This window comes from Mobula hypostoma, chromosome 17 (assembly GCF_963921235.1).
Source record: "Mobula hypostoma chromosome 17, sMobHyp1.1, whole genome shotgun sequence".
Classification (NCBI taxonomy): Eukaryota; Metazoa; Chordata; class Chondrichthyes; order Myliobatiformes; family Myliobatidae; genus Mobula; species Mobula hypostoma.
The window spans coordinates 32,898,246-32,917,523 of NC_086113.1; the positions used below are offsets into that span (position 1 = coordinate 32,898,246).

Here is a 19,278-nt window from a genome sequence, read left to right on the forward strand (position 1 = left end):
TAATATATACACTACTGGAATTACAGTGCTCCAGTGAAGAAGAGTTTTCCCAAATTGGAACAAATACCAAAATTAACTGAGGCATCTCTCCATTAGGGTGGTGGGGTGGAGATACATCTCTATCAAAGCAGGTCTAAGGTGCTCTTTTCCTCTGCTAGCCTGTAGGTTACCCTTGGGCAAGGTGTAGCACCTGCTCAGCTACCCCAGTCAGGGTCACACAAATTCATGGGAGCAGCTGGTGCACATCACAAGTCCTGGTTATGCCACCACTAACACTAGGCAGACAACCTCTGAAGAGTACTGATAATGGCTAGGGTCACCCGTCTTATAAGGCACTGCCCAAAAGGCGGCAATGGCAAACCACTTCTGCAGAAAAATTTGCTAAGAACAGTCATGGCCATGGAAAAACCATGATCGTCTATGTCATATGACATGGCACATAATTAATGAATAAACACATGCTGTAATAATTTCTGTAATATTGATTGGTGTGGAGGTATGTTTGAATAAAGGTAGTAAGACAGATCAGTATGATGACTGAAAAAGCAAACTTTATTTTCTAAGGTAGAGACTACAAAGGCAAGACGGTTATGCTAGAAAAGTTAGAACGGATTAGGTGCAGTGTGAATTTCTGTTCCCTATATTAGATTATGAGAACACTCAATCCTCTTTTATTGTCATTTAGAAATGCATACATCCATTAAGAAATGATACAATGTTTCTCCGGAGTGATATCACAGAAAACAGGACAAACCAAAGACTAACACTGACAGAACCACATAATTATAACATATAGTTACAGCAGTGCAAAGCAATACCATAATTTGATGAAGAACAAACCATGGGCACGGTAAATAAAGTCTCAAAGGTCCCCGAGTCGATCGACTCCCGAGTCACTGACAGCAGCAGCAAATGGGAGAAACTCCCTGCCATAAACCTCCAGGCACTGTCAACTTGCCGATGCCTTGGAAGCACTATTGCAATGAAATAGTGATCGCACTGGCAGGCATGTGGAGTAGATCTGTAGAAATGTTACCATGATGGGACACTTGCAGCAGTGAAGAAAGAATGGAAGAGCTGGGCTGTTTACTTCGGAACGGTGGAGGCTGAGGAAGATCAAAGCTAGACACAGTAAAGAGGATCGATTTATTCCTTTTAGCAAGGTGCTCAAAAGAAGGGAAACAAAGAAATTGGTAGAAGGGTTAGAGAGGAGGAATAATATATTTTTCTCAGAGGGTGAGTGGGGTCTGAAACTCTTTGTCTGATGGGGTAGAGACATAGCCATCAATATATTTTAGTGTAATTGAAGAACTGTCAACTACAATGGTGCAGAGCTAGGTGTTGCAAAGTGAGATGAAATTGGGTAGTTTTTTTAAGAGAGCTCTTTTCATTGCAGTGGAAGAGCTGAACAACAGTGTTTGGTTGATGGGTCTACATGTTAGGAAACTGACTCACACCGTGCTCATACAGCTCCACCGCAATAATTGGAGCCATTGATTGTAGCATCTAGTGCACATATTCTGATCCATCTATGAAAAGACAACATTCCAGTATCTAAGCAGGGCAGTGAAATCAAGATTCCAACTGGTATACTTTAATTCAAGCGTAATTTCCAAATCCATACTTCACATACTTCCTGTTCTAAATGTGACTGAATCTTCAGTTTCAGGTTGGTATGTCAGAAACCTGCTCTGGAGGCATTGATAATATCATCGCATGTATGAAATAGAACGGCATCACTCTTTGAGTTAATTACAAACAGGATGTGCCTGCTCTAATTTCAAAGTTCAAAGTAAATTTATTATCAAAGTACATATATTTCACAATATACAACCATGAGATTCATTTTCCTACTTAGTAAATCAAAGAAATATAATAGAATTTAGTCCATCTCTCTTCACAGGTTAACCCCTTCATCCCTGGAATCAACCTGGTGAACCTCCTCTGCACTGCCTCCAAAGCCAGTACATACCCTTCCTCAAGTATGGAGACCAGAACTCCACACAGTACTCCAGGTGCGGCCTCACCAGTACCCTGTATAGTTGCAGCATGACCACCCTACTCTTGAATTCAATTCCTCTAGCAATAAAGGCCAACATTCCATTTGCCTTCTTAATAACCTGTTGTACCTATAAGCCAACTTTTTGCAATTCATGAACAAGCACTCCCAAGTCCCTCTGCACAACAGCATGCTGCAATCTTTCACCATTTGCTCTTCTATTAATAATCTGCTTTTCTATTATTCCTTCCAAAGTGGATGATCTCGCATTTACCAACGTTGTATTCCATCTACCAGACCTTGGCCCACTCACTTAACCTTTCTATATCCCTCTGCAGACTCTCCACATCCTCTGTACAATTTGTTTTTCCACTCAGTTTAGTGTCATCAGCAAATTTGGCTATGCTACACTCAGTTCCCTCTTCCAAATCATCAATGTAAATGGTAAACAGCTGCGGGCACAGCACCGACCCCTGTGGCACTCCACTCACCACCGACTGCCAGCCAGAGAAACACCCATTTATACCAACTCTCTGCCTTCTATTAGTTAACCAATCCACTATCCATGCCAATACACTTCCTCCAACTCCATGCATCCGTATCTTATTTATAAGATTCTTGTGCGGCACCTTATCGAACACCTTCTGGAAATCCAAGTATATGACATCCACCTGTTCCCCTCTATCCACTGCACCCATTATGTCCTCAAAGGCTGAGTTTTATCTCTCTGGCAGTGTTTTTTTTTGCTTTCCAGCTTGCTGAAATGATGTATCACCAAGGCCCTTTCAGGCACTGGTCAGACTGCATTTGGAATATGCTGAGTGATTTTGGGTCATGGATCTAAGACAGGATTTTGCTGGCCCTAGAGAGCGTCCAGAGGAGGTTCACAAGAATGATCCCAGTAATTTAAGGCTTAACAAATGCTTGATGGCTCTGGGCTAAGGATGAAGTGGGATCTCATTGAAACTTACTGGATGAGAGGCTGGGATACAGTCGACATGGAGGGAATACTTCCATTAGTTAGAGAGAGTAGGATCTGATGGCACAATCACTGAATAAAGGGACATCCTTGTAAGTCTGAGATGAAGAGGAATTTCTTCAGCTAGAGGAAATGATTGCACAGAGGGTTTGGAGGCCAAGAGAGTGTGGTTAAGGCAGAGATTGGTGAGTTCTTGATTGGTAAAAGAGTCATATCCTCTAGTCATATGGCAAAGTGTTGAACTTCCAGGACACATCTGTCAATTGATTCCCTGCCAGCTGTTGCTTACGAGGTTCAATGGAAGTAAACTGTTAGCTAATATAATTTACTTTCAGGTATTTAAACACTTTAATGTGTTTCCTTATCTATGTTGATGTTTTAGGAACATTATAGGGAAATTTTATGTTTATTTCAGAGGTATCTTAGGTACAAAGGAGAGGATTTTAATGGTGTCCAACATTTTTGTTTTCTGTAGTAAGACCAACAGAGGGCAGCAAACCTTAGAAATTCTCTATCCCAGAGGGCAGTGGAGGTCAAATTGTCAGAAATAGTTAAGGTGGAAATAGATTAAATATTTTAAAGATGAATTAATTGATGTTGTGAGGAGCTAGCACAGAAAAAGGAGTTGATGTCAGCATAGAATAGTTATGAGCATGGTGAAAGGTAGGGCAGGATTGAGAGGCCTGGTGACCTACTCGTGCTGCTATATCTCATGCTTTTGGTTTGCCTCATAGATAATGAAGAGTTAGTATACCTCTGTTAAGGGATGTCACAATTACCATGGTGATAAGGTGGAGATGAAGTTACATATCTACAAGCTTATCCTATTGATAACCTACCCTGTCAGAGAGGAACGCACAAAATGCTGGAGGAACTCAGCAGGCCAAGAGGCATCTATGGAAAAAAGTACAGCTAGTATTTCGGGCTGAAATAAGAGATTCTCTTTGTGTTGCACCTCTTTCTCCAGAATTGCTGCAACTTAAAACTAACTTGTTTTCTCTGTTTTTAAGTTCTGACACAGGGTTTTTGACCGGAAATTTTAAACTGATTACTCTTTTCAAAGCCTGATGCAGCCTGGCCTACTGAATGTTTCCAGCATTGTCTGTATTTTCTTCTTTCACTGAAATAGTATCCATTTATGGATTTATTATAAATTTACATATCAAGTCCACCACCTACTGAATACACATGGTAAACAGGAATATTATTTGCAGCCATCAAGACAAATGCTGCTTATATTAAATACAAGAAGTTCTGCAGATGCTGGAAAATTTGAGAAACACACAATTGTGGGCAGAATTCAGCAAGTCAGGAATTTATAGAGGGAAATAAAAAGTTTGTTTTGGACTGAGTGCCTTTATCTCTACAACAGTGAATATTTTAGTTGTCCACCAAAATATTTTTTTCGAGATTTAGCCACACTGCTTCTCCCTACCTGAAATAATCCAACATGCTGCAGTTGGTCAAAATCAAGGGATGCTGTATCTTCTGATGCTAACGTCAGGCTATACCTACCTCAGCCATTTGAGTTGCTGTATTTCCTTTTGCACCAAGATGCACCATGGCCAGTGCAGATGATATACTAAATGGAGACATAAAGAGGTTGCCAACTTTGTTAGCTTCATCCAACTGCTTGAACAGATCAAGTGCAAACTGGATATTTGCAGAAACCAGAGGATCCATTTCTATTCGTTCTGGAACTAAAACAGAAGTTTCATTAGGCATGACCTTTGTTTGATGTCTCCTCAACCAAGACTTTTTCAAGAAGCTACTTTCTTTATATTTCATATATAATGGATTAGGAGCTGACTTCTGATGAAGGCAAGGGGAAAAAATGTTACTAACTATTTTTCAGGCAATTTGGCAAAAGACTATATTTCAGGATTGATGGAATTAGAGAGGGTGATCATCTGTCCCTATCCCTATTTATTCAGAGCAACCCACCTTACAAAGATCCAGTACTGGGCCTAAATGGAATAACTGTAGGACAATGTTTGTCCCTGATAGACACTTCTGGGTCGCTGGTGTTGTAACAGCATTACACTAACCTGTAAGCCACCAAGTCACCATTAGCAGCAATTCCTCAGGGATTAGAAATCATTTCTCCCGAATAGCTTACCAGGCAAGTCCATTTAGTGCTCTACTCTGAACACCAACTCCCAATAACCCTTGCATTTCACTGCACTTGATGGCTCCACTACACAGCTAACTTAGATCTGGCCAAAATGAAGCCAATTAGCCACATACGTTGTCCAGGAAGACTAGTTTCTAGGCATGCTCCTGACCACTTTGTCAGTCATAGAAAACAGAGAAAACCTGCAGCACAATACAGGCCCTTCGGCCCACAAAGTTGTGCTGAACATGTCCTTACCTTAGAAATTACTAGACTTCCCCGTAGCCCTCTATTTTACTAAGCTCCATGTACCTATCCAAAAGTCTCTTAAAAGACCCTATCGTATCCACTTCCACCACCGTTGCCGGCAGCCCATTCCATGCACTCACCACTCTCTGAGTAAGTAACTTACCCCTGACATCACCTCTGTACCTACTCCCCAGCACCTTAAACCTATGTCCTCTTGTGGCAACCATTTCAGCCCTGGGAAAAAGCTTCTGACTATCCACACGATCAATGCCTCTCATCATCTTGTACACCTCTATCAGGTCACCTCTCATCCTCTGTTGCTCCAAGGAGAAAAGGCTGAGTCCACTCAACCAGTTTTCATACGGCATGCTCCCCAATCCAGGCAACATCCTTGTAAATCTCCTCTGCACCTTTTCTATGGCTTCCATATCCTTCCTGTAGTGAGGCAACCAGAAATGAGCACAGTACTCCAAGTGGGGTCTGACCAGGGTCCTATATAGCTGCAACATTACCTCTCAGCTCCTAAATTCAATTTCACGATTGATGAAGGCCAATACACCATATGCTTTCTTAACCACAGTGTCAACCTGCACAGCTGCTTTGAGCATCCTATAGAATTGACCCCAAGATCCCTCCGATCCTCCACACTTCCATGAGACTTACCATTAATACTATATTCTGCCATCATATTTGACCTACCAAAATGAACCACTTCACACTTATCCTGGTTGAACGCCATCTGCCACTTCTCAGCCCAGTTTTGCATCCTATCAATATCCCACTGTAACCTTTGACAGCCCTCCACACTATCCACAACACCCCCAACCTTTGTGTCATCAGCAAACTTACTAACCCATCCTTCCACTTCCTCATCCAGGTCATTTATAAAAATCAAAAAGAGTAAGGGTCCCAGAACAGATTCCTGAGGCACACCACTGGTCACCAACCTCCATGCAGAATATGAACCGTCTACAACCACTCTTTGCCTTCTGTGGGCAAGCCAGTTCTGGATCCACAAAGCAATGTCCCCTTGGATCCCATGCCTCTGTACTTTCTCAATAAGCCTTGCAATGGGGTACCTTATCAAATGTCTTGCTGAAATCCATGTACACTACAACTACTGCTCTTCCTTCATCAATGTGTTTAGTCACATTCTCAAAAAATTCAATCAAGCTCGTAAGGCACAACCTGGCCTTGACAAAGCCATGCTGACTATTCCTAATCATATTATGCCTCTCCAAATGTTCATAAATCTTGCCTCTCAGGATCTTCTCCATCAACTTACCAACCACTGAAATAAGACTCACTGGTCTGTAATTTCCTGGGCTATCTTTACTCCCTTTCCTGAATAAAGGAACAACATCCGCAATCCTCCAATCCTCTGGAACCTCTCCCGTCCCCATTGATAATTCAAAGATCATCGCCAGAGGCTCAGCAATCTCCTCCCTCACCTCCCACCGTAGCCTGGGGTAGATCTCATCCGGTCCCAGCGACTTATCCAAGTTGATGCTTTCCAAAAACTCCAGCACATCCTCTTTCTTAATATCTACATGCTCAAGCTTTTCAGTCTGCTGCAAGTCTGCACTACAATCACAAAGATCCTTTTCCATAGTGAATATTGAAGTAAAGTATTCATTAAGTACCCCGGCTATTTCCTTCGGTTCCATACACACTTTCCCACTGTCACACTTGATAGGTCTTATTCTTTCATATCTTATCCTCTTGCTCTTCACATACCTGTAGAATGCCTTGGGGTTTTCCTTAATCCTGCCCACCAAGACCTTCTCATGGCCCGTTCTGGCTCTCCTAATTTCCTTTTTAAGCTCCTTCGTGTTTGCCTTATAATCTTCTAGATCCCTAAAGTTACCTAACTCTCTGAACCTTTTGTAAGCTTTTCTTTTCATCTTGACTAGATTTATTACAGCCTTTGTACACCACAGTTCCTGTACCCTACCGTAACTTCCCTATGCAGAACTTCACACAAATATCCCCTGAACATTTGCCACATTTCTTCCCTACCTTTCCCTGAGAAAATCTGTTCCAAATTTAAGCTTCCAATTTCCTGCCTGATAGCCTCATAATTCCCCTTACTCCAATTAAACGTTTTTCTAACTTGTCTGTTCCTATCTCCCTCCAACACTATTGTAAAGGAGATAGTAATTATGATCACTATCTCCAAAATGCTCTCCCACTGTGAGATCTGACACTTGACCAGGTTCATTTCCCAATACCAAATCAAGTACAGTCTCTCCTCTTGTAGGCTTATTCGCATATTGTGTCAAGAAACCTTCCTGAACACACCTAACAAACTCTACCCCATCTAAACCCTTTGCTCTAGGGAGATGCCAGTCGATATTTGGGAAATTGAAATCTCCCATCATGACAATTCTGTTATTATTACACCTTTCCAGGATCTGTTTCCCTATCTGCTCCTCGATATCCCTGTTACTATTGGGCGGCCTATAAAAACACCCAGTAAAATTATTGACCCCTTCCTGTTCTTAACCTCCACCCACAGAGACTCTGTAGACAATCCCTCCATGACTTCCTCCTTTTCTGCAGCTGTGACATTATCTCTGATCAACAGTGCCGTGCCCCACCTCATTTGCCTCCCTCCCTGTCCTTTCTGAAACATCTAAAACCCAGCACTTGAAGTAACCATTCCTGTCCCTGAGCCATCCAAGTCTCTGTAATGGCCACCACATCATAGCTCCAAGTACTGATCCACGCTCTAAAATCCACTTTGTTCACAATACTCCTTGCGTTAGAATAGACACATCTCAAACCGTCCATCTGAGCACATCCCTTCTCTATCACAAGTCTATCCTCCCTCACACACTGTCTCCAAGCTTTCTCTATTTGTGAGCCAACTGCCCCTACCCCAGTCTCTTCAGTTTAAACTCTCCCCGGTGGCTTTAGCAAACCTCCCCGCCAGAATATTGGTCCCCCTGGGATACAAGTGAAACCTGTCCTTTTTGTACAGGTTACACTTGCCCCAAAAGAGGTCCCAGAGATCCAGAAATATGAATCCCTGCCCCCTGCTCCAATCCCTCAGCCTCGCATTGATCCTCCACCTCATTCTATTCCTATACTCACTGTTGCATGGCACAGGCATTAACCCCGAGATTACTACCTTTGCGGTCCTGCTTCTCAACTTCCTTCCTAACATCCTGTAGTCTTTTTTTAGGACCTCTTCCCTTTTCCTACCTATGTCATTAGTACCAATATGTACCATGACCTCTGGCTGTTCTCCCTCCCACTGTAAGATATCTTGGACGCAATCTGAAACATCCCGGACCCTGGCACCTGGGAGGCAAGCTACCATCTGAGTTTCTATCCTGCATCCACAGAATCGCCTGTCTGACCTCCTAACTATAGAGTCCCTTATCACTACTGCCTTCCTCTTCCTTTCCCTACCCTTCTGAGCCACAGGGCCAGACTCTGTGCCAGAGGTACGACCACTGTTGCTTTCCCCAAGTAGGCTGTCCCCCCCAACAGTACTCAAACACGAGTACTTATTGTCAAGGGGTACAGCCACAGGGGTACCCTCTAGTAGCTGACTCTTCCCCTTCCCTCTCCTGATTGTTACCCACTTGTCTGTCTCCCGTGGCCCTGGTGTGACCACCTGCCTATAACTCCTTTCTATCAGCTCCTCGCTCACCCTGACCAGATGAAGGTCATCGAGCTGCATCTCCAGTTCCCTAACTCAGTCAATTAGGAGTTGCAGTTCAACACACCAGGTGCAGATATGGCTGTCCAGGAGGCTGGGAGACTCCAGGACCTCCCACATCTGACACCGAGCACAGGAAACTGTCCTCACACACATACTTCCTTTCCGCAATTAACACAGGTAAACCTACCTCGCCTCGTTACTGCCTAAGCCCGTTGAGCCAAAGCCCTACCACTCTGCTACCTCTCACTCCACTGCCTGCTGGATGTGGCAGTCTCCTTTCTAAACTTTTCCTGTTCTACTGGCTGATATCACGCGCCTGCGCAGTCTTGCCTCTCTTTTACCCTGAGTAGTAGAAATTAAGAACTTTGAAGGTCCAAGTATTTTAAAATCTGAAGTTCGTAATGCAATAAATAAGATGAAGAAAGAAAAGGCAGCGGGTCCTGATGAATTAGTAATAGAACAAATTATTGCCCTTGAAGATTATGGAATTGAAAAACATACTGATTTAATCAATGACACTCATGAGACTGGAATAATACCAGAAGAGATGAAAAAAATCAGTATTTATCACTCCTTCAAATAAAACTGGTGCAATAGAATGTGATTTACATAGGACCGTAAGTTTAATGAGTCATATCACTAAGATACTTCTAAGAATTTTGAACACAAGAGCTAAAAGTAAGATACAAGCTGAAACAGGTAAAGAACAATGTGGTTTTGTGAAAGACAAAGGTACAAGAAACACGATATTGGTGTTAAATATACTATCAGAACGAGCTATTCAAGTGCAAAAACATTTGTTTGTTTTATCAACCACACAAAAGCATTGTGTTTTATCCACACAAAAGCATTTGATAAAGTGAAGCACAATTACAGGAAACTCTAGATCTAAATTCAAAAGACCTCCGCCTAATTAGAAATCTGTACTGGGAACAAACTACCGCTGTAAGAATAGATGGAGAAGTGAGTCAGTTTACAAAAATCAAGAGAGGCGTTAGACAAGGGTGTGTTTTCTCCCCTGATTTATTTAATGTGTACAGTCAAACAATATTACAAAAAATAAGAGACATCTTGGGAATCAAAGTTGGCGGTGAAAACATAAATAATTTTAGATATGTGGATGACACTGTGTTAATTGCAAGCATGGAGGAAGAACTACAAAACTTAATTGATATAGTTGTTGAAGAAAGTGCAAAAATGGGTCTATCTATCAATTGCAAAAAGACAGAATGTATGGTGATATCCAAAAAGAAGGAGAATCTTATTTGCAGGCTGAGAATAAACAGGGAAAACATAAAACAAGTACAGAACTTTTGCTACTTAGGAAGCTGGGTGTCATCAGATGGTAGGTGCAACATGGACATCAAAAGAAGAATAGGGATGGCAAAAGACACCTTTACGAGAATGAAGAGTACTCTGACCAACACTAAACTAGGCATGGCAACCCGCCTCAGAGCACTGAAATGTTACGTTTATCCAGTTATGTTATATGGCTCACAATGTTGGACAATATCTAGTAACATGAGGAAACAAATTGAAGCAGCAGAGATGTGGTTTTTGAGGAGGATGTAAAGAATGTTGTGGACGAAACGAATATCTAATGAGGATGTCATGAACAGAGCAAGCACAAAAGGAGAAATAACATATGAGATCATGAAAAGGCAACATAACTTCATTGGACATGTGATTAGGAAAGAGTTAGAATGCACGGTAATTATGGGAAAGATTGAAGACACATTCTCCTAATCTGTCCAAGTCCTTCTGCAGACTCCCCGCTTCATTAACACTGCCTGCCCCTCCACCTATGTATGTCCCTCGCAAACCTGGCACAAAGCCATCAATTCCATCATCTAGATCATTATTATATAGCATCAAAGTAGCAGACCCAATACCAAGCCCTGCAGAACACCACAAACGAGAAGAGGCCCCTTTGTTCTCATTCTTTGCCTTCTGCCAATCAGCCACTCTTCTGTGCACACTAGTATTTCCCCTGTAATACCATAGGCTCTTTTCTTGTTTAGCAGCTTCCTGTGCAGCATCTTGTTAAAGGGCTTCTGAATATCTAAGCAAGCAACATCTACTGATTCTCCTTTGTTAATCCTGCCTCATAGAAATCGAACAGATTTTTCAGGCGAGATTTCTCCCTAAGGAAAGAATGCTGACTTCTGCCTACTTTATCGTGTGCCCTGAAACCTTAATAATGGACTCTAACATTTTGCCAACCAGAACCATTCCAGAATCCAGTGATTCTTGAAAGACCACTGGTAATGCCTCCACAATCTCCTCTGCTATCTTCTTCAGAACCCTGGGGTGTAGTCCATCTTGTCCACATATCTTATCTACTGTCAGATCTTTCAACTTCCTAAGCACCTTATCCTTAACAATAATGACTACAGTCTCTTCTGTCCCTGACACACTTGCATTTCTGGCATACTGCTGGTTTCTTCAGAGTGAAAAATGATACAAAGTATTTAATCAGTTCATCCATCATTTTTTTGTTCCATATTAATACCTCACCAGCATAATTTTTCGGGGGTTGAAAATCCACTCACCTCTCTTTTTCTCTTCATATATCTGAAAAAAATCATTATCCTCTTTTACATTATTGGCTAGCCCACCTTCATATTTCATTTTTTAGTTGCTTTTTATTTCTTTTTTAGTTCCTTCTGTTGGTTTTTAAAGGTTCTTGATCCTCTAACTTTTTTTGCTATATAGTATGCCTTCTCTTTGCTTTTATGCTGCCTATGATCTCTTTTGTCATCCTCCCTTTAGAAAGCGGTGTCTTTGGGATGATCTGATCCATATCTTCAAAATTACTCCCAGACACTCCAACTATTGCTGCTTTACCATTATCCCTCCTGAGTCTCTCTTTCTAATTAACTTTGGACAATTCTTCTCTAGTTATCTTTACTTAACTGTAATATTGATACATCCAATTTTAGCTTTTCCCTCTCAAACTGCAGGGTAAATTCTATCTTATTATGATCACAGCCTCCAAAGGGTTCCTTTACCTTAAACTCGCTAATCAAATCTGCTTCATTACGTAACACCCAAACCAGGTATGCCTTTTACCTGGTGGACTTGACCACAAGGTGTCCTAAAAAGCCACTTTGTAGTCATTATACAACTTCCTTCTCTTGAGAACTAGCAACAGCCTGATTTACCCAATCTACTTGCATATTAAAATGTCCCATGACCACTGTAGCACTGCCCTTTTTTACAGGCCTCCCCTGGTTTGTTCAGATGCCTGTATATATCTCCCATCACCATCTTTTTACCCTTGCACTTTCTTTATCTCTATCCACAAGGAGCCTACATCTTCTGATCCTATGTCACTTCCTCCTAAGCATTTGTTTTCATTTTTTTACTAACAGCTACACAATTCCTTCTGCCCACCTGCCCGCACTTTTGGTTTGAAATGTATCCTTACTTATTAAGCTTCCAGTTGTGATTTTCTTTCTTTTTTTTTTGGTGTGCGCGTGCATCTGCATCTGTATCTGTGCGGCTGCGTATGCGGGTGTGTGTATCTGTGCGTGTGCGCGATGATGTCCTTTTCATGCCTTTACAAGACACGGAGCGAGAGAGAGACTGTGAGGCACGCCACTCCTCACACAAACATTTTCGCAGTATTTTCCCCTTTATTTTATGAGGTTGAGTTGCGATCTTGGCACTCAACCCGGTATGGATTGAAAGCGTACTCGGGAGCGGCCCCGGCTGGTTTCGAACCTGGGAACCTCTGATCTGGGGTCCAACGCTGATGTCATTGCGCCACCAGCCAACCCGCAGTTGTGATTTTCTATCAACCATGCCTCAGTGATATCCATCATACCTGCCAATTTCTAACAATGCTACAACTCATCAATGTTATTTTGTACACTGCATGCGCTGAAATATAACACCTCCCGCAGTCCTGTATTTCCCATCCTCCTTTTCAATTTTGTCTCCATGTTGCATGAACTTAAATTCTTATCCCTTTCTGAGCTTCTTGTCTTATTCTACAGTGAGATCCAACAGCCAGAAAGGCAGTACTGCAAAGCTCCGTGGAGAGCGAAGGGCATGACAAGGCAGCGAAGACATCATGGTCATCCACTGTAACCAAAGAAAACCCCAGTTTGTGATGTCTGTTTGTACCACTGGACCTGGACTTTCGAGGTCGAGAGTGTGGAGCTGCCCCAGTGCGATGGCTTCTCCACTTTAAAACCTCTCCCTCACAGGTTTCTTGTCTTCATTGACGTGATGGACAACCACCAACTGTGTTATTCTGGAGACTTCAGTAACCTCTCTGCACTCTCTTTCCCTTTTACTTATATGTATTTCTCATGCTATTGAATCCACCCCCTTCCTATTTAATTTTAAACCATATTCACAACCCTCGTTATATGATTCGCTAGGACCCTGGTCCCGTTATGGTTCAGATGGAGCCTTTTCCATTAGAACAGCTCCATCCTTCCCAAATACTGGTGCCAATGTTCCACAAAGTTAAAGATGGTGCCAGAGGGTGACTTCTCTCAGTCCATCTATGAAACAGTTTAAAATTCTTCTAATGTCTTCTTCTCTTTCCTTTTCAAGGTTGCTGGGGTCCTGTCAGGGTCTGTGATCTACAATTGCACTCAAACTACAGTTCTCCATGGCAGTGGTTCCCGCTCTTGACGCTTGCCGAGCGGCCTAACATCTCAAAATCTCCAGGAGTGAACTGGAAGACAGGTGGCTTTGGGGTGCGGCCCTGCAGGCAAATCGATACCACGCCCACGTTGCCGACTGTAGCATCGCGGGAGATCAAAACATTGAGACAGCAGTGTACACTACTGCCGAAATAAATGATACTACAGACTGTAACATTGAAACAATGAGCTGTTTGTCTCCCTTTCATTGGGGCAGGAGTGATACCACTCTCTCCCTAGTTAGTGAGAGAGAGAGAGTGTGGCATGTCAAACTGTTGGGGTAAAAATGGTTTTTGATGCGCTTTAGATTTTGGTCTCTTTGGGGGCTTTGCTATTGCTTGCATGTTAGGTGCTGAGGATGTTAATGCATTTTGCTGAGGCAGGTGCGGGGGGAGGGAGGAGGTTAATGCTTTTGCTGCTGCTTGTGTGTGGGAGGAAAAGGGGGGGTGCTTAGGGATTGTAATGCTTTCCTGTCATTCATTCTTTGGGGCTTTTCTTCTGCTTTGCAGATGTCTGCGGAAAGTAAGAATTTCAGGTTGTACACTGTATACATTCTCTGATATTAAGGTGGAACGACTGAAGCATTGAATTCATACCCACTTCTTCCACACTAATCTATGAGCTATTTATTTAGCTTCTCTGATCTTATTAATCCTGTGCCAATTTGCATGTGACTCATGTAACAATTATTAGTACCTTTTTGATTCTGTGTTTTAATTGAGTCTCCGGCCACACAAATTCCCTCAGCAAGACAATCTTCCTTGTTTTCCTATGTTATTAGCACCCATATGGATCGTGAATACTAGATCTTTCCCTTCAGGGTTTTTGATCTTTGTGACAGAGAATTATTATAAAAATAAAAGAGAAGAAGTATAACATAGCAAAGACGAGTGGGAAGCTGGAGGATTGGGGAAGAGCAACAGAAGGTAACTAAAAAGGCAATACGTTGGAGAAAAAATGAGGTACGAAGGTAAACTAGCCAAGAATATAAAGGAGGATAGTAAAAGCTTCTTTAGGTATGTGAAAAGGAAAAAAATAGTAAGACCAAAACTGGGCCCTTGAAGACAGAAGTGGGTAAATTTATTATGGGGAACAAGGAAATGGCAGACGAGTTGAACAGGTACTTTGGATCTGTCTTCACTAGGGAAGACACAAAAAATCTCCCAGATGTAATAGTGGCCAAAGGACCTAGGGTAATGGATGAATTGAAGGAAATTTATATTAGGCAGGAAATAGTGTTGGATAGGCTGTTGGGTCTGAAGGCTGATAAGTCCCTGGGACCTGATGGTCTGCATCCCAGGGTACTTAAAGAGGTGGCTTTAGAAATCGTGGATGCATTGGTAATCATTTTCCAATGTTCTATAGATTCAGGATCAGTTCCTGTGGATTGGAGGGTGGCTAATGTTGTCCCTCTCTTCAAGAAGGGAGGAAGAGAGAAAACAGGGAAATATAGACCGGTTAGCCTGACGTCGGTGGTGGGAAAGATGCTGGAGTCAATTATAAAAGATGAAATTACGACACATCTGGATAGCAGTAACAGGATTGGTCCGAGTCAGCATGGATTTACGAAGGGGAAATCGTGCTTGACTAACCTTCTGGAATTTTTTGAGGACGTAACTATGAAAATGGACAAGGGAGAGCCAGTGTATGTAGTGTACCTGGACTTTCAGAAAGCCTTTGATAAAGTCTCACATAGGAGATTAGTGGGCAAAATTAGGGCACATGGAACTGGGGGCAGAGTACTGACATGGATTGAAAATTAGCTGGTTGACAGAAAACAAAGAGTAGCGATTAACGGGTCCCTTTCGGAATGGCAGGCGGTGACCAGTGGGGTACCGCAGGGTTCAGTGCTGGAACCGCAGCTATTTACAATATATAGTAATGATTTAGATGAGGGAATTGAAAGTAACATTAGCAAATTTGCCGATGACACAAAGCTGGGTGGCAGTGCGAAATGTGAGGAGGATGTTATGAGAATGCAGGGTGACTTGGACAAGTTAGGAAAAGGGGAAGCACAACGAGATCTAGGTGTTCTTGTACATCAGTCACTGAAAGCAAGCATGCAAGTACAGCAGGCAGTGAAGAAAGCTAATGGCATGCTGGCCTTCATAACAAAGGGAATTGAGTATAAGAGCAAAGAGGTCCTTCTGCAGCTGTACAGGGCCCTGGTGAGACCACACCTGGAGTACTGTGTGCAGTTTTGGTCTCCAAATTTGAGGAAGGACATTCTTGCTATTGAGGGAGTGCAGTGTAGGTTCACAAGGTTAATTCCCGGGATGGTGGGACTGTCATATGTCGAAAAATTGGAGCGACTGGGCTTGTATACTCTGGAATTCAGAAGGCTGAGAGGGGATCTTATTGAAACATATAAGATTATTAAGGGATTGGACACGCTGGAGGCAGGAAGCATGTTCCCGTTGATGGGTGAGTCCAGAACCAGAGGTCACAGTTTAAGAATAAGGGGTAGGCCATTTAGAACGGAGTTGAGGAAAATCTTTTTCACCCAGAGAGTGGTGGATATATGGAATTCTCTGCCCCAGAAGGCTGTGGAGGCCAAGTCTCTGGATGCTTTCAAGAAAGAGATGGATAGAGCTCTTAAAGATAGCGGAATCAAAGGTTATGGGGATAAGGCAGGAACTGGATACTGATTGTGCATGATCAGCCATGATCACAGTGAATGGCGGTGCTGGCTCAAAGGGTTGAATGGCTTACTCCTGCACCTATTGTCTATTGTCTATTTCTATTCTCCTGACTATACTATCTCCAGTTACAGCTACATTTCTCTTCAGATCACACCCTGAATGGCTGCCTGAACCACAGTGCAACAGTTTGTCTGCTCGTTCTTCTTAAACCCCTACGCCCCCTCCTCAAAAGTTCAGACCTATTAGGTAAGCTTTAAGGGCTGAGGCTCCTCCAGCACTACTTCCCGGAGCTCCCTACATACCTCATGCACAGTCACACCCTCTTGCTCTTAGCCGCAGCCCAAATTCGAAATAGTTAATCTAGTGGGCGTGAATGCCTCCCGAAACACAATGTCAGGAGGCTCCTCCCTGATGCATCATGGTGTTTGAAGCTCAAACTCCAGGCCACCACATTTGAGCCTGACTTCTTTAAGTAAACAACACTTGCTGCAGATGTGGCCACCGGGAACCACAACATGCAACTACAACACGTCACCTGATCCTGCTTCCCTTATTTATTTAATTAGTTTACTTTTGTATCCTTTTACGTAACAATCGTGTAAAAAAAACTTACCTGTTCTTAGCTAGAACTCATCCGTTCCTCCTTGCCAAAACCTCTTCAGACAAAGCCTTAAAACCTAGACACCTACACCAGCCCACTCACATAATAGCGGATCCTAAATGACTTCCAGGACCTTGGCCACCACCTCTTCTCGATGATGCCTCAGTTCCCCACACAAAAGCATCTCCGATAATGGCTGCTTTACTTAACCTCATTTCCTTTTATTGGGACAAGTAAAACTCACACATAAAGGGTATCACTCCCTACACGACTCCCTTGTCCATTCGTCCCCCCGAACCCTTCCCACCGATCTCCCTACTGGCACTTATCCTTGTAAGTGGAACAAGTGCTACACATGCCCTTACACTTCCTCCCTCACCACCATTCAGGGCCCCAGACAGTCCTTCCAGGTGAGGCGACATTTCACCTGTGAGTCGGCTGGGGTGATATACTGTGTCCGGTGCTCTCGATGTGGCCTTCTATATATTGGTGAGACCCGACGCAGGCTGGGAGATTGTTTCGCTGAACATCTACGCTCTGACCGCCAGAGAAAGCAGAATTTCCCAGTGGTCACACATTTTAATTCCACATCCCATTCCCATTCTGATATGTCTATCCACAACTTCCTCTGCTGTAAAGATGAAGCCACACTCAGGTTGGAGGAACAACACCTTATATTCCGTCTGGGTAGACTCCAACCTGATGGCATGAACATTGACTTCTCTAACTTTCGTTAATGCCCCACCTCCCCTTCGTACCCCATCCCTTAATTAATTAATTAATTAATTAATTAATTTTCTCTCTCTCTTTTTTCTCCCTCTGTCCCTCTCACTATAACTCCTTATCCATCCTCTGGCCTCCCCTCCCCCTTTCTTTCTCCCTAGGCCTCCCGTCCCATGATCCTCTCCCTTCTCCAGCCTCGTATCCCTTTTGTCAATCAACTTTCCAGCTCTTAGCGCCATCCCTCCCCCTCCTGCCTTCTCCTATCATTTTGGATCTCCCCCCCCCCTCAAATCTCTTACTATCTCTTCTTTCAGTTAGTCCTGACGAAGGGTCTCGGCCCAAAACATCGACTGTATCTCTTCCTATAGATGCTGCCTGGCCTGCTGCGTTCACCAGCTTTTGTGTGTGTTGCATGCATAAAGGGTCTTGTTTTTTTCATTAGTTCCTGCTCTCGTACAGATCTCGGTCTCGCTACTTCATGAGACATACAGCTGGGACTGCAGAAGCAAAAACAAAATCCTAAAGGTTCGCCCCAATTTGGCTCATGTACCTTGAGCGAGTGTCTTGTCTGCCTTGGTTGGGCGCTGAAGTGGCACTGTATAACCAATGGGAGTAGAAACATTCTCCCTGATTCTTACCAGCATCAGGCCGATGGATATTCTCCAATAAATGTGTCTGCTCTAGCATTCGCAATAGATGGTTTAAGGAAATAAACTTATCAAAATAAGTTTGTAAGGTCACTGCTGAAACTTACCGAGCTCCAAAGGTTCTACTACAAATAATTCTCTCTGAGTTAACATTTGAGCCTCCATTATGGAAAGTTGCTCACCCTAGAGAAAGGACAACAAACTTGTAAGTATAGGATCTGCATCATAAAAGTTTTGCAAGTGTATGCTGCAAAGGAGAAATGCAAAACCTCATGACCAAACATGGTACAGTATTGATTTTTTTCTGAACTGAGCTGTTGTGCTCAAGTTGTCATGCAGGACTCTCTTGCTGCCAAAAAAGAAACCACAGGAAGCGTTGGTGTCAGCAAGCAGCACAAAAGCAAGAATTTGCAGATGCTAGAATTTCAAAGCAAAAACATGAAATTCTGGAAATTATCAGCAGGCGATTTAGCATTTGTGGAGTGGGAAACTTTTAATACTTCAGGTCCGATGACCTTTCATAAGAACAAGTTAGCAAATCAAATCAAGAACGTCACAGTCCCACATTAATGTGGAATATACTCAACAATGACAACACCCTGAATGTTGACTATGGAAGCTCTCACACTGTAAATTTTGCAACAGCAAATCTCTTGGATTTCAGGTACAATTTCTTCTTATCCACAGCAACTGCTGTTGTATAGGAAGTTTAAATCCAGCAATCTTCCAGAAATAACAATGAAATAACGCCCAGTTAATCTAATTTTTATAAAATTGAGCAAATGATAAAGATGATATTGGAAATAATAAATAGCTTTGTTTTAATCTTTCATCCACTGCCATGGGAGAATTGTTTCTTTCAGACACAAGACAGAAGCTCTATGTTCCTTCCAAAAAGAGTGTACATCCACCAAAGTTTCTCACTATTACATCAGTCCTTAAATATTATAATCAAATACAAGCTTATGTGTCTCCACCTGTGGCTCCAAAA

General features: G+C 42.7%; 1 protein-coding gene across 2 annotated transcripts in view; it reads right to left on the reverse strand.

The window, feature by feature from the left end:
* Positions 1-19,278, reverse strand: part of LOC134357919 (leukocyte elastase inhibitor-like) — an 80,185-nt gene that overhangs the window by 17,594 nt on the left and 43,313 nt on the right. For both annotated transcript variants that reach the window (XM_063069692.1, XM_063069693.1), the window contains exons 2-3: positions 18,395-18,470; positions 4,494-4,678 (exon numbers count right to left, since the gene is read on the reverse strand). In XM_063069692.1, coding sequence (XP_062925762.1) covers positions 4,494-4,678; positions 18,395-18,452 — 243 coding nt within the window. In that variant the 5' untranslated portion in view covers positions 18,453-18,470. The remainder of the gene's footprint in view (positions 1-4,493; positions 4,679-18,394; positions 18,471-19,278) is intronic.